We start from the raw sequence: 14628 nt of genomic DNA on the forward strand, positions 1-14628 counted from the left end.
GCATGGGGTGGGGGGAATCAAGCTTCCAGAAGTGATGTATTGGACTCTAAGGGCCTTGCTAGACCTACCTTTGAATCTGGCCTTCAGGCGCGGCGAGCCCGTGCTACAATTAGCACAGGCCGTTGCACCTATCCAGATGTCAGATGCGAGGGGGAAAGGAAAGCCCCGTTGCGTCGCCCATTTTTAAAATATCTTAAAGGGGCCATGTGCGCAGGAGTGCACCAACAATAAGGTATGTGGGTTTTTTTAAAAAAATAAAGGGTTCCCCGCTCCCCCGATTTCCCTCCACAATGTCTGATGCCCTCCACTTGCCAGTCCACCCCCCCGTTCGCCAGTCCACCACCCCACTCGCCCACTTACTCGCCTCCTTGCCCGCTTGCTCACCCGCTCCGATGCCCCCCCCCAGCCGCGATCTCCCCACCCTGGCTCCACTCTTCCCCCCCCCATCTCTCCTGCCATGTCCGCTCTTTCCCCCTTGGCCCCCATCACTCCCCTCCCCCATGATTCCCTCGCCCCCGGCCCGATGCGTGGCTTCTCCCAGCTACTCGCGAGTAAGCGAGCAGCCGGGAAAAGCCGCGGAAACTGCTAGACTTTCCGCAGCCCCATTCTCACCCCGGGGCTGTGGAAAAACTGGCCCAAAAGTGGATCCGGTTATCTCGGGTCAAGGGAGGGTTTAGCCCAGCCTGACCCCGGGATCCCGTGCGTCATCTGCACGCACAGCAGGGAGCCCGGGCCTCGCACCGGGCTAAACCTTCATCTAGGAAGGCCCTAAGATGTTCCTAGCATTCACGTGTTACATTTCCAAGAATATATGAAACAAACATAGAAAAGGTAAAATGACATCTCTTATTGGACCATCAAGTTGTTTAAAGAAGTGGGGTTTTTTTTGTTTTTGTTTGTATAGGTTTCTCTTTCAGAAATGGGTGTTTAGAGCAAACAGAGAATGGAATTCTTTACTGAGTGACACAGAACTCTTCCTCGGGGGCGGGGGGAGGGAAAGTGGGAGCAGTGTTCAGTGGGGAGGGGCTGCCCTAGTGTGAACGGGGAAGGACGGCTTTTCCTGATTTGTTTTCTGTAATATATACCGCTCTGGCTGCTTCATCCTCTCCCCGCTCTCTTTCAGAGTATGAGCTTCTGGTGCCTCTTGGGGCTTCTCCTGGCTGCTCCACCAAGCCTTCATGCTGGCTCCTCGCTGCGCTTCATTGCTGTGGGGGATTGGGGTGGCCTCCCCAATGCTCCTTTCTACACCGCCCGCGAGGCAGCCGTCGCCAAGGAGATGGGCCGTACGGTGGCTTCACTGGGAACGGATTTCATCTTGTCCCTTGGAGACAACTTCTACTATAGCGGTGTGAACGATGTCTATGACAAGCGTTTTCAGGTAGGTAGGTAGATAGGTAGACTGGATGGGAGATGGAGTTGACTGGACGCAGTGTGCTACCTGACAAGCTGTACGTTGGGTCTCTGAGGTCCAGTGTCAAAAAGCCTGAAATCCAGAACTTCTGAGGCTAATTTATTTGAAAATGTGTGCCTGCACCAGCACCTCTCCAGAGCAGAGCAAAACCTGGGACACCTTAGCAAAGTTGTGAGAACCTGTTGGGCCAACTGAAGAGGTACCCTTTGCAGCTAATGGTGCATGCACGTCAGGCAATTTTTCCCCCCAGAAGGAGGAGGAACAGGGAAGAGAAGGAATCTGACCAGATTCTTCTGCTGCTGTTTGGAGATGTACAGGTGTTGTTTTTTAGCAGAGTTGGAAGGGGACTACAAGGCCATCTAGTCCAACCCCCTGCTCAATGCAGGAATCCACCCTAAAATATCCCTGACAGATGGTTGTCCAGCTGCCTCTTGAAGGCCTCGAGTACGGGAGAGCCCACAACCTCTCTAGGGAACTGGTTCCATTGTCATACTGCTCTAACAGTCAGGAAGTTTTTCCTGATGTCCAGCTGGAATCTGGCTTCCTGTAACTTGAAGTGCGAAAAGAAGGAAAACCCCGTAGGGGAGTAAAAAATAAGCCAAGGGCAAGGGCGGAACCAAGGAATCTTCTACAAAAATATTATTAGTAAAAAGTTTATTAAAGTGCCAGCACCAGGCACTTTAATAAACCTTTTACTAATAATATTTTTGTTGAAGATTCCTTGGTTCCGCCCTTGCCCTTGGCTTATTTTTTACTTTCCTGTAACTTGAGCCCGTTATTCCGTGTCCTGCACTCTGGGAGGATCGAGAAGAGATCCTGGCCCTCCTCTGTGTGACAACCTTTTAAGTATTTGAAGAGTGCTCTCATGTCTCCCCTCAATCTTCTCTTGTCCAGGCTAAACATGCCCAGTTTAGCCTGGAGAAGAGAAGAGGAAAACAAGTAAACTCAGGCACTCGTACTTGGTTACAAAGTAAGTTCTTCTAATGACCAGCCAGGTCACACTCCAGTTGCTGGTATTTAGATTACCAAACTGCATCCTGTTGCTGTAAAAAGCTGTTGCCTGCTTTTGTGGTAGGTGAAGAACAATGGCAATTCTTGTTTGTTATACTTTGGAGAAATTATTCCTTCTTTTGCATGCACAAGAGCATAGATAAAGACGCCCCCTTTCCCCTTGCAGGAAACCTTTGAGTCGGTTTTCCAGGCACCCTCATTGCGGAAGGTGCCTTGGTACGTTTTGGCTGGAAACCACGACCATTCAGGAAATGTCTCGGCCCAGATTGCCTACACCAAGATCTCCAAACGCTGGTAAGACTCTGCTGTCACGAGGCCGGGATATTTATTTCTTTAGTGTGTTGCTTATAGGGGTGTGCACGGACCCCCCAATCCGCTTCGTGGCGCGATCCGGAAAATCCAGATCGGGCCCGATCCTCTTCATGCCGCTCCGCTCGTCTCCCGCTCCGCGGAGCGAGATCCAGCTTCACCGCCGTCACTATATGGACGGCGGCGGCAGCATAAGAGAAACCACCCACCCACCCCGCCCCCTTACCTTCCTCCATCACGGGATTCAATTGAGGCCCCGGTTGAAGCCGGAAGAGGCCTCGGCCGTCACTTCCAGCTTCAACCGGGGCCTCAATTGACGCCGGCGACGGAGGAAGGTAAGCGTCCCTCCTCCCTGCTCCCTTACCTGGCGCCAGCGCCGCTGCATGGATGGCAGCGCCAGCGGCGCCAGGTAGGCCAGGCCCCTGCCCCGGCCCCCTTATCTTCCTCTATCGCGGGCTTCAATTGAGGCCCCGGTTGAAGCCAGAAGAGGCCTCGGCCTTCACTTCCGGCTTCAACCGGGGCCTCAATTGACGCCGGCGACGGAGGAAGCTAAGCGTCCCTCCTCCCTTACCTGGTGGTGCCGTCGCCGTCGCATGGATGGTGGCGCCGGCAGCGCCAGATTAGTCCCCCTCCCCCCCACTTACCTTCAGGCGAAGCTCCGGATTGAGGCGATCCTCTTCGCCTAGATCCGCAGCCCCCCTGACTCTCTTCGCCTCCGCCTTAAGGGTAGGCGAAGCCCCCCGCTCCGCTCCTGCTTCTCCGGTTCGAGGAGAAGCGGAGCACATCCCTAGTTGCTTATTAAGACGCAGGGAAATATACTGTTGCTACATGGGAAGAAATTCAGGGTATATGTGTGTGGCGAGTATGTGGAAAGAAAGGATACCTCACAATGTCCCTCTCTGCGCATAGAGCTATCTCTGCTCCCATCAAATTTGGAAACACCCTCAGCTGCATTATATAATTTTTAAAAGCCCACCATCCCTGTACAGAGTCCTGTCTCTGTCTCCTTTGAAGTCTGGTTGGACCAGCCCTGATGCAGGTTTCCCATTCATTTTATCATGTCCACAGGGCTGTTGTGGCTGCTGGTGCATCTTCAGAGGGCTTGCGAAGTGGGAGCACCTTATCATAGAATCATAGAATAGCAGAGTTGGAAGGGGCCTACAAGGCCATCGAGTCCAACCCCCTGCTCAATGCAGGAATCCACCCTAAAGCATCCCTGACAGGTGGTTGTCCAGCTGCCTCTTGAAGGCCTCTAGTGTGGGAGAGCCCACAACCTCCCACAGCTCCCTAGAAATCTGGCTTCCTGTAACTTGAGCGCATTATTCTGTGTTCTGCACTCTGGGAGGATCGAGAAGAGATCCTGGCCCTCCTCTGTGTGACAACCTTTTAAGTATTTGAAGAGTGCTGTCATGTCTCCCCTCAATCTTCTCTTCTCCAGGCTAAACATGCCCAGTTCTTTCAGTCTCTCTTCATAGGGCTTTGTTTCCAGACCCCTGATCATCCTGGTTGCCCTCTCTTGCTCTCTTGCTCTCAAATAGGGTGACCATATGAAAAGGAGGACAGGACTCCTGTCTCTTTAACAGTTGTATTGAAAAGGGAATTTCAGCAGGTGTCATTTGTGTGCATGCAACACCTGGAGAAATTCCTTCTTCATCATAACAGTTAAAGCTGCAGGAGCTATATTAGAGTGACCAGATGCAAAAGAGGGCAGGGTTCCTGCAGCTTTAACTGTTGTGATGGCGGGGGAATTTCCCCAGGTGCTGCATATATACAAATGACACCTGCTGAAATTCCCTTTTCAATACAACTGTTAAAGAGACAGGAGCCCTGTCCTCCTTTCCATATAGTCACCCTATCTCAAACCTTCTCTTGCTCTCCTCTGATGGCTCCTCCTGCAACCTTTTTCTTCCAGGCATTTCCCCAAGTACTACTACAAGCTAAGGTTCAAGGTGCCTGGCAGCAATGCCACTGTTGCCATCCTCATGATCGACACAGTGACTATCTGCGGCAATTCGGATGACTTCCAGACCGAGGAGCCCCAGGCTCCACGGGATTTAGGCATGGCTCGTAGCCAGATGTCCTGGCTCCGCAAACAGATGGCGAACTCCAAGGATGACTACTTGCTGGTGGCTGGCCATTACCCGGTGTGGTCTGTGGGAAAGCATGGCCCCACTGCATGCTTGGTCAAGCAACTACAGCCACTTCTGCTGAAGTATAAAGCCACGGCCTACCTGTGTGGCCATGATCACAACCTGCAGGTGAGTCAAGGAAGAGGAAGCCCCATCACCCAGGTTCTGCTGTCATGCTTAGAGCTTGTGGTTGCATGCTTTCTATCAAGGGAGTTCAACTTCGGGTAGAGGCTGTTAGATCTGAGCCTGGGCCGAAAGCTCCCTGAGGGAACTGCTCTACCCCTACCTCTGTTTCCAGTCTGTAAAATGGAAAGAATAATGAGCTACCTGATAGGGTTGCTGTGTGGATAAGCAAGAGAGGTACACATCACCAAGGCTCCAAGAAGGCAATAGCATTCAAGGGAAGTTCTGGCTCCATGATCTGCTTGCGTCTTTGTGGCTCTTGTTGGCGTTGCTTCTGGTAAACACCCTTTCTGCCCTCCCTCCCTCCCTCCCTCCCATTTCTGCCTCATAAGGATAGCCTAGCACATGCCTTTTGCTTCTCACCGTAGATTGGTGGCTGGGGCAGGAGTGTGGGCCTTGCTAGACGGAGGTTTAGCCCGGTGCTCGCCCCGGGCTTGCCCCTGTGCGTCCAGATGACGCACAGGGGATCCCAGGATCAGGCAGGGGTGAAACCGCCCTGGGCGCGGGGTAAGTGAAACCCCATTTAGCCCGGTTTTCCCCACAGTCCCGGCCTCAGGTCGGGCTGAGGCCGGGACCGCGGGCGTGTGGACCATTCCTCTGCTTTTCCCGGCTACCGCACTTACGCGCGAGTAGCCAGGAAAAGCGGTGGACGGGCCACAGCGCTCCCGCCCCCTTCCCCCGATTCCCCCCCATGACCTCCCCTGGCCTCCGATCCCCCCATGTCCCCACGTCCATGTCTCACCCCCCCACCCCCCATCCCCACCTCCTGTGTTCTGCCGCCGCCACTGTCCCCAGCCGGCGTTTCCTGTTGTCACTATGTCCGGCTTGCAGAACATGGCGACAGCAGGCATCACAGGCCGGACATGGCGACAACAGGAAACGCCGGCTGGGGACAGTGGAGGCGGCAGCGGCGGCGCGGCAGCGGCAGGACACAGGAGGGGGGACAGGGGGGATCGCAGGCCAGGGGAGGTCGTGGGGGGGGGGAAATCGGGGGATGGGGATGGGGGACCTTATTTTTTTAAAAAACACACCACACCTTACCTTTCCGTTGGTGCGCTCCTGCGCACACCAGCCCCTTTAACAAACAAAAAAAATGGTGGACGCAACGGAACTTCGTCGCGTCTGACGGGTAGATAGGTGCAACGGCTCGTGCTAATTGTAGCACGGCCTTTCTGTGCCTGAAGCACCGATTTTCAGGTAGGTCTAGCAAGGACCTGTGTGTGTGTGTGTGTGTGTGTGTGTGTGTGTGTGTGGAGATGGACTCCATTGCTAACTTTCTGGCCTGTCTCTTACGTAATCTTTTCACACTCTCATGTTTGTACCTTCTGCTGCTGTGTTGAGAGGCCACACGTGCACCCATCTCTATAGTCAGCTACCTTGGTTCCTTCAAATGTTGCCTCTTCTTCTTCTTCTTCTCCTTCTTCTTCTCCTTCTTCTCCTTCTTCTCCTTCTTCTTCTTCTCCTTCTTCTTCTCCTTCTTCTTCTCCTCCTTCTCCTCCTCCTCCTTCTTCTTCTTCTCCTTCTTCTCCTTCTCCTTCTTCTCCTTCTTCTCCTTCTTCTTCTCCTCCTTCTCCTCCTCCTCCTTCTTCTTCTTCTCCTTCTTCTCCTTCTTCTTCTTCTCCTTCTCCTCCTCCTCCTCCTCCTCCTCCTCCATCATCCTTGAACCATCATAGCCTCACAAGGTGCGCTTCTCCTGCTGCCACATGACCTGCCTTTTTTCCCAGCCTCCTAGCACTTCTCCATCACTATTTATTTATTTACCTCCTTATGTGCTAAAAAGCCATCAAGACAGTGTGCAACAATTTAAACAATAAAATCTTACAACAACAATAAAAAAACAAGCACGGTAAAAAAGAGTAAAAGCATAAACACGTTTAAAACTATACGTTTTAGAAGGCTAATCTGTAGTCCGCCCTGAGTTCTTAATGATATAGGGCGGGATACAAATGTTTAAAATAAATAAATAAATTTAAATAAATGCTCCTTCACCCCACCACCATGTCCTTCTAAGCCAGCCAGTAAGCCCTCTGAGAGGAAGTTTGCTATCTATGGTCCATGTCCACTCAACAGCACACTCTGAGCACTAAGTACAATCAGTGTCCTTCCTGCTTAGCCTGTCTTGAACATAATTGTTATATTCCCCCCGCTTTTCTTGCAACAACCCTTTGTTTTGCCTGTTGAGCAAGACTGAGCTTTCCACAGCCATTCTTTAAATTCCTGACTGAACTGGGAGTGAAACTGGGAGCTCCATCACACCTACACGTTTGCCCTGCTTTTCCCTCGAATTATCCGCCTTCATTTCCGTAGCCTATGAAAGCCTGAGCACTTACACCTTCCTGCTTTTATGTTTCACACCTCTCCTCTCCTGCGCACCAGAGTATCGCTGTTGTTCCGTTGAGATGCACTCTCAGAACTCCTTTGTTCCTCCCCCTAGAGTTCATTGGTTGGCGCCTGTTCCCCTCACCCTGGTTGGAGGCTTCGGAGCGTGAACTGGAGAGGGTTGCAGGGTTGTGTAAATCCAATTGATTTCAACTGCATTTGCATCCAATTCATACTAAAATCCAGTTCATGTTTACCTTTGAGTAAACCCCATTGAACAGAGACGTGGTTACTAAAATGGGGTTTACTCAAAGGTAAGCATGCATGGGATTTTAGTATGAATTGCATGTAACTACAGTTAAAATCAACGGGATTTACTCTTGAGTAAGGGAACCAGCAGATCGCTATTTTATAAACTTGGAAATGCACAGCTTCGCATGATCAAAGGATCGATCTTTCGCACCTGCGGACTACCAGGAAAAGGGTTTAAGGGGGGAATTTTTAAAAAATCCTTAAAAATCAAGGGATGGACTGATCTCATTCAAACTTTGCATGCTGAAATCTCTATGTAAGAGCTATCACTGTGCCAATTTTTGATCTCTTTAACTTTAAAAATGAGGAAGCTGTGGGCAAGGAGGGTGTATTTTCTACATTTCTTTTAAGGTGAAAATGTACCCCTGGTCATGCCTACTCAGGAGTAAGAACATAGAGTTAAATGGGACCTCTTTCCCTCCCCCTTCATGGTTGAATGGAGAATTGCACCACCCTCCTCTTTGGTTAGTGAGACCGCCCTTAGACACACACGCCCCCAACAAAGAACGGGATGGTCAGTAGAACACATCCACAGAAATACACCAGAGGGAGGAGAGCATTTATTTCGCAGGGAGGGAAAATAATCCAGACTTTCTACGCTCCAAAAAGAAATGAAACATGGAGGACAAGAGCCGAAATGAGTGCAGGACGTGGACGACGTCATGTGGGTATCGGGCTGCAAAACTGCATACCAGGCATGGGGTGTGTGCGATAAATCGCTGGTGTGACGGAGCCCTGGATCTCCCAAATCGAAATCTGCCAGATTCCCCACAGGAATGATGCTAGGCAACAACATGGTGGGCTGGGATGTTTCAAAAGGGGGTGGTGGTGGCAGTGATTCTGGTGTAACTCTGTGCCTCCCTCTCTCCCCAATAGTATCTGCAGGACAAAACTGGCTTGGGCTACGTGCTAAGTGGAGCAGGCAACTTCATGGATGACAACAGGCAACATCTCCACCACGTCCCTTCTGGGTACCTTCGCTTCTTCTATGGCCAGGCCTCTTCTCAGGGGGGCTTTGTCTACGTTGAGATTAATGGCAAAGAGATGAGTATCACTTACATTGAGGGCCAAGGCAAGTCCCTCTACAAGACCACGCTGCCCAGGCGGAGACGTTTCTAGTGACAACAAGGCCATCGTCACTGACTGCTGTATTAGATGTCCTGGCAAGTTGGGAGGGGCACTAGTGGCATCCTTAGCACTCTACACACCCACGCATACACACTCCTTCCTCCTAGGCAAGAACTGGCTTTTGTGGGGAGCATAACCATCCAAGGAGCATGCTAGCATCTCATATTTTGGGAGGCACTCACAGAACCATATAACGTCCCCATCCCCTCAATATCCAAAATACTTCTCTATGAACGTTGCCTCAGAAGCTTCATATGTCTCTCCCTGGTTCGTGGCAAATCTTGGGAATGTACCAGATCAAGACTTGTCACTGATCCAGCTCAACTTTCCGCATGGCTGCTGGCTCCTATGAGCCCCTGGGTGGTAAAGTATGAGGTTTAACAGCACTTCAGTCTCACAACATGAGTTGAGGGGCTAACCATACAGACAGTGGCCTCAAGCCCACCCAACTTGCCTGCGGCCTATGGTGGGTCCTCCATGCAGTCATGTTACGTGAATTGCTGCTACTGCACAATGAAATGGGAAGGGAAGAATTTAGAGTTATCTCTTCCCCTGCCCTGAGAGGGCCTTCAACAGACGCCTGCCACATAAAGAGGTGGCAAGCGTAGAAAAATTGGGCAGCACGGACTAATTGTCATTCCTTACTCTCATAGTACGAAGTGGGGCAGTTCTCTGGCTTACTACCGAGCCTGTTGCAATAACATGACAGAAACTTATAGCCTTGTAGTGAACACCCTAGAAGTCATACATTTCCAGAATCCTCTTAAAGGAGAGTGAACTTTTGCCTAGTTAAGCTCTCCAACCTGAATCTATCTGCAGGGTCATAGGTTTCAGGTAAAGATGGCAGGGCTTAGCCTGCTGATTAGGACTGGGGCTGAAAATTAACTTCGCTCTGTCTGCACAGCACCCAGTGAAGTTCGAGACTTTGGATGTGGCTGAAATTTGAACCAAGACTATCAAAGGCTTGTTGCTCACTCCGCCCCTACCCCGTACACACATACTGCAACTTGGGAGTAGTACAGCGTCTCTCTTCCCCAGTTATTTCTCATGTACATGATGCTGCTTTCTGTGCCACAATGTAGGAATTCTACACCATACACATGACCCTTCCGATGGATGCTGCAGGTGTTCTGTTTGAATACCTGTGCTCCCACCGCATTAAGGCCCTGCAGGTTTCCTCTTGTTAGCAAACTGCTCCCGCAGAGTGGGAGACAGTGATGCCTGAGGAAGAATGGGTATGCAGAATATCCAGGGAAACAAGCAGAAGTCTATGCAAACGCATGAGAAGAGTCTGCAAGATCCCAGAGGTTATTTTTCCCCCACTGTCCTGCAGGGCATTAGACTTAATAATTCAGTCACTCATCCTATTCAAAAGTGCTGATGCCACAACACTGCAGATTTAGAGGATGCCACTGCCTGCGTGTGCCAAAGGGACAGAAGATTTGTTTGTAATCGATTAGCTACCTGATAATAGATATCTCCCTTTCTGGTTTTTTTCTTTCAGCTTGTCTGTTTTATATTTGATTTTGCTGTAAACATTAGTGTCCTTGTGCATTTTTAATGTCATTTATTTGCCAAGATCATTATCTTTTGAAGCAGAGTTCAGTTTCCTACAAGACCAATGCTTCTGTGTAACCGGAATCCAGTTTTATTCTGTGCACGGGCTCTTTGGATTTTTTGTAGGAGGGAATAGAATCTCTAATGTTTTCTTGTCACTGCCTTTTCAATAAATTACTTTTAGAATAGTTTCTGCTTTCCCCCCCACTAACGTTAATTTCAGTAGGATCTTGCGAAGGGCAGTTGCATATCTAAGTTCAAAAAAGATCCCGCAGGACTGCATATTATTCCAGAATCCACTGGAAAATGGAAGTTTCATCATATTCCTTCACAGAAAAACCAGGTGGGAATCGACACTGGTGTTATTCTAACGCTTTGAATGGGTTACTGTGACGCATAGCGTCACGTGACCCTGGGTCTCCAACGTTGTAAATGAGTCATACTTACAGGTTCTGTTTCTTAGTTCCAGCGTGGCTGCAGATTCCTGTGCCTTGTCCTACCGGTAATTCTCCTCTCGCAACCCAGAGCTGCTGAGTTTGCTCCGCCCACTTCCTATTCTCCTTCCTTCGCCCCGTTTGCTATCTTATCTGCTACAGCAGATAAATCACACCAGCGTTATACTGTGCAATCACTGACAATTGCATGCAAAGGACTCAGAAGTTTTCCACCTTAGAATCTGCTTTTATTGTGAAGTACTCCCAGGCATCCTGCCTTAAAATTTGAATCAAATTGGGTCATCAGTTGATTTTTCATGATTTTTTAAAAAACATTTCCCCCCTCTTTGCAAAGGAGCTGTAGCTCCCTGCAGGAAAATTAACAAGGGTCTAAAGCCCAAAACTCATGACCAGCGGGGCTTAAATGCAGCTGCTGCTAAAACTTTTCAATTTGGTCTCCCATCCCAACCCTGACCAGACCAGACCCGACGCTGCTTAGCTTTAGCAAAGTGACTGTCTCCTGTGCATTCAAGCAATTCCCTGGGACTTGTGTTAAGATGTTTTGGGAGGGAGGGATTTGTGTGTGCTTATGACTTGCCCTGCACTGCTGGCTAGGAATGAGGCAGGCAGTGGGCAGAGCAAACCCAGCAACGAAAGGATTTAACAATGTGCCCTGCAGTAACGTTACAGCTACAGAGAACCGATACAGAGAACCACGTTAGAAAGGGACACTAGCAACGTTATAAGACTAGTGTAGATCCGGCCCAGCAGGGCTAGGTTGCATAAACAGCAGCTACGAGGTTTTCACTGTTCTATAAGGCCTACCTGATTTGCATTGGGGCCTAGTAACTAGAAAATACAGGTGATCACCTAATAGCTCCCTGCTATTATCTTCTCAGTAATATCTAGAGTAAAAGAAACAAGGTGTTACATTGCACATTTCTTTACTAGATATAGGGCATCTTCACTGTTGCATCCTGAGTAGCAACAGCCATTTCCCCTTGAGGAATCCACGTTCCTTGTTCATCGCTATGATATTTGAGAGATTGAAGATATTTAAGGCTTGGGTAGGTGCTGTAGGCTTTTAGGAAATGGCGTAACACTAATTATCTTTCTGCCCAACTTAAAATGTACTCATATTTTTATGCCACCCTCCTTACAATGAGAGGCTGGCATACACACCTGATTTCTCCCCGCCTTATTTTACCTTGTGAGGTAGGTTAGGCTGAGGGTCACCCAATGCCTTTCATGGTTGATTGGGGATGTGAACCTGGGCCTCCTCAGCCAGTCTGCCACTTTAACTACTATGCACCACTGTCTCTGTGACTTTAATTCTGCTCCACCTGTAAACTGCTGGGAGGTTATTGTTATTAAGTTTCTCACTATTCTCCTAAAATATCCCAAAATAAGAAAGATGCTGTCTTTTACTGGGCTGGCTTGGCTTCTTCTGGGTAAGGAAGTGCGAATTTTTGAGTCACAGGATTTTTCTTCAAATTTCTTTATAACTTGGAAGCTTATTTCATTTTATGGCTACTTGCAAAAGATTAATATATAAGGTGCCTGGAAGCATGCAACTACCCAACACACCAGTGAAGAGAGATGATCAACAAGAAACCCATTTATTTACAATTATACAAAAGTTATAAAAGATATTCCTGTCTTTTAGCACCTTGTGCAAACATAACCATCAAAGAACTCTGTCAGGGTTCCTTCTGTGTCCTGGACTCAGGCCACAATTCTCTGTTTGTAATACACAAGAACCCAAACAGTGCTACAACAATTTCAGAGTCCCTTCTTTCAATAATAATGTTCTTTTGCCTTCCACTGAATGCCATGATGTGTATTTGTTTATTAAATTTATTAAACATCTCATCAAATAAATTTATCTACGTGTTTTATGATAATTATGTTTGTAACAAGCAGTACACCTGATTCCTCATGCAAGCAGTATGTTATGTAAGTGACAAGCTAAAAGTTGCTTTATTTACACAAATGAAGCAAGCCATATAAAACATTCCTCCAGCATCAGATATGGTGTTTCAGCAGTGAAGAACTGCTTTGCAGTCCAACGCCTGGAGGAATTGTCTGGCCAGCAATTCTCAGGTCCAGAATCCTTGTGACTGGGGATGGAAAACAAGTGATAGAACCCTCCCTGGACAAGAATCCGTGATATCCAGGCAGGGACCTGTCAGCCTTTGTTACTCTGTAAAGCATCATATACACTAATAGTTGTTATAAAAACAAAACATAGCAGAAGCGACAACAACAAATAATGAATGAAGGAGAATATGGTGATGGTCACTCTTTAGACGCCTTTAAAAATCGGCTAGATGCATGATAGTTAACCCGAACCTCCATCTGAATGCCAGATACTTAAAGACAGGGGAAAGTAGTAGCCGACCTGAGGACTTTGGCAGGCTGGCGACTTTTTAAAATGAAATGCTGGTCTAGGCGGACTTTTTTAGTTTGAATTAACAGGCGCACCTCTTGAGTTTCACTGATGGAAACATTTATAGTCTGACATAATGGATTTGCAGCAGTTTTAATAGAACTTTTAAAAACTTCTCTCCTGGGGCAGAAGTCAGAGCTGCCTATACAAACCAATGGAGAAATCTAGGATTCCACCGTAGGTGTGAGAGGGGGCAGCAGTTTTTAATCTGCATGCAAGTAAATGGAGTAGAAGGCTTGCGCATGCAGCTGAGCATTTGTAAGGGGATTAAGGTTACAAAAACAGGCTGACCTGCAGCCTGAGGTTTTTGATGGGGTCGTGAATCCATCCTGGGTTTCAGTCAGAAGCAGCCAGCACTCTAACGAAGCTATCCAAGGGGCTGGGCCTAGTTTGGGGTTGGGGTTCAGCACCTTAGGTAGATTCTTTAGAGCAGTGGTTCCCAAAGTGGGCGGTACTTCTTCCTTGGGGGCGGTGGGATTGCATAGGGGGGGGCGTTAAGAGGCAAGGGGGCGGCAGGGGGGCACTCAAGGTGGTCTTTTCCAAGAAGCACCTCTCCAGGGACATTTTTATGGGAGAAGGTAGTTTGGTCCCAAGCAATATAGAGGAAGAATCCACACATGTACTATTAATACTGTTTAAGGAGAGTCCTTTTAACAGTGAATTGAAATGTTTCAAAAGCACCAAAATGCTAATGAAGAGACATATCCTGCTTGGTGTGCCCTGCCACGCTGGCTTCAAAACAGAGGCGTTCACTCTCTTTTCCCTCCCTCCCTCGGCAAGCCTGCGGCAGGTGCTTCCCATTTAAAGGGGCCAATTGAGCTACAAAATGACATTGAGCTGAAGCCAAAGTTTAAGAAATAGTACCAGGAGTTTTGGTTACAGAAGGAAATTTCTGATCACTACCCTGCACTATGGAGAGCGGCTCAGAAGCTCCTGGTTGCATTTCCAACATCATATTTGGTGGAATGTGGTTTTAGTGTGGTCTGCCTACTTCTCTCCAAGCAAAGAAATCGACTCCAGATTACTAAACGTGGTGATTTAAGACTCATGTTAAGTGTCTTTAAACCAGACATTGGGAAACTGGTATCACTTCATCAAGCCCATCCATCACATTAAGAATTTACAGAATAGTGAGGTACTCTTATCTACCCTGGTTACTAAATGTGATACCTAATATTCTTGCTAAATGACTATCAGACTTTGAAAAGAGGATATCACTGGATCAAGTTCATCAATTATGTTTAATTGAATAGACTAAAAAAATGGATTTTGAATAAATATTCAACTAATTGCTACTGTTTTGAATTTTATTGTTATTATCTTCCTTAGTGGGTTGTTGAAAACCGCTATACTGAATAATATTTTTTATAGGGAAGGGGGCGCTGG

General features: G+C 48.3%; 1 protein-coding gene across 1 annotated transcript; it reads left to right on the forward strand.

Moving 5' to 3' along the window:
* The first annotated feature begins 1126 nt into the window (after positions 1-1126).
* ACP5 (acid phosphatase 5, tartrate resistant) lies at positions 1127-9289 on the forward strand. The gene is made up of 4 exons (XM_063119173.1): positions 1127-1378; positions 2589-2716; positions 4644-4989; positions 8551-9289. The coding sequence occupies exons 1-4, from the start codon at positions 1127-1129 to the stop codon at positions 8791-8793; spliced, it is 969 nt and encodes a 322-aa protein (XP_062975243.1). The 3' UTR covers positions 8794-9289.
* Positions 9290-14628: the final 5339 nt, after the last annotated feature.

This window comes from Elgaria multicarinata, chromosome 3 (genome assembly GCF_023053635.1).
Source record: "Elgaria multicarinata webbii isolate HBS135686 ecotype San Diego chromosome 3, rElgMul1.1.pri, whole genome shotgun sequence".
Lineage (NCBI taxonomy): Eukaryota > Metazoa > Chordata > Lepidosauria > Squamata > Anguidae > Elgaria > Elgaria multicarinata.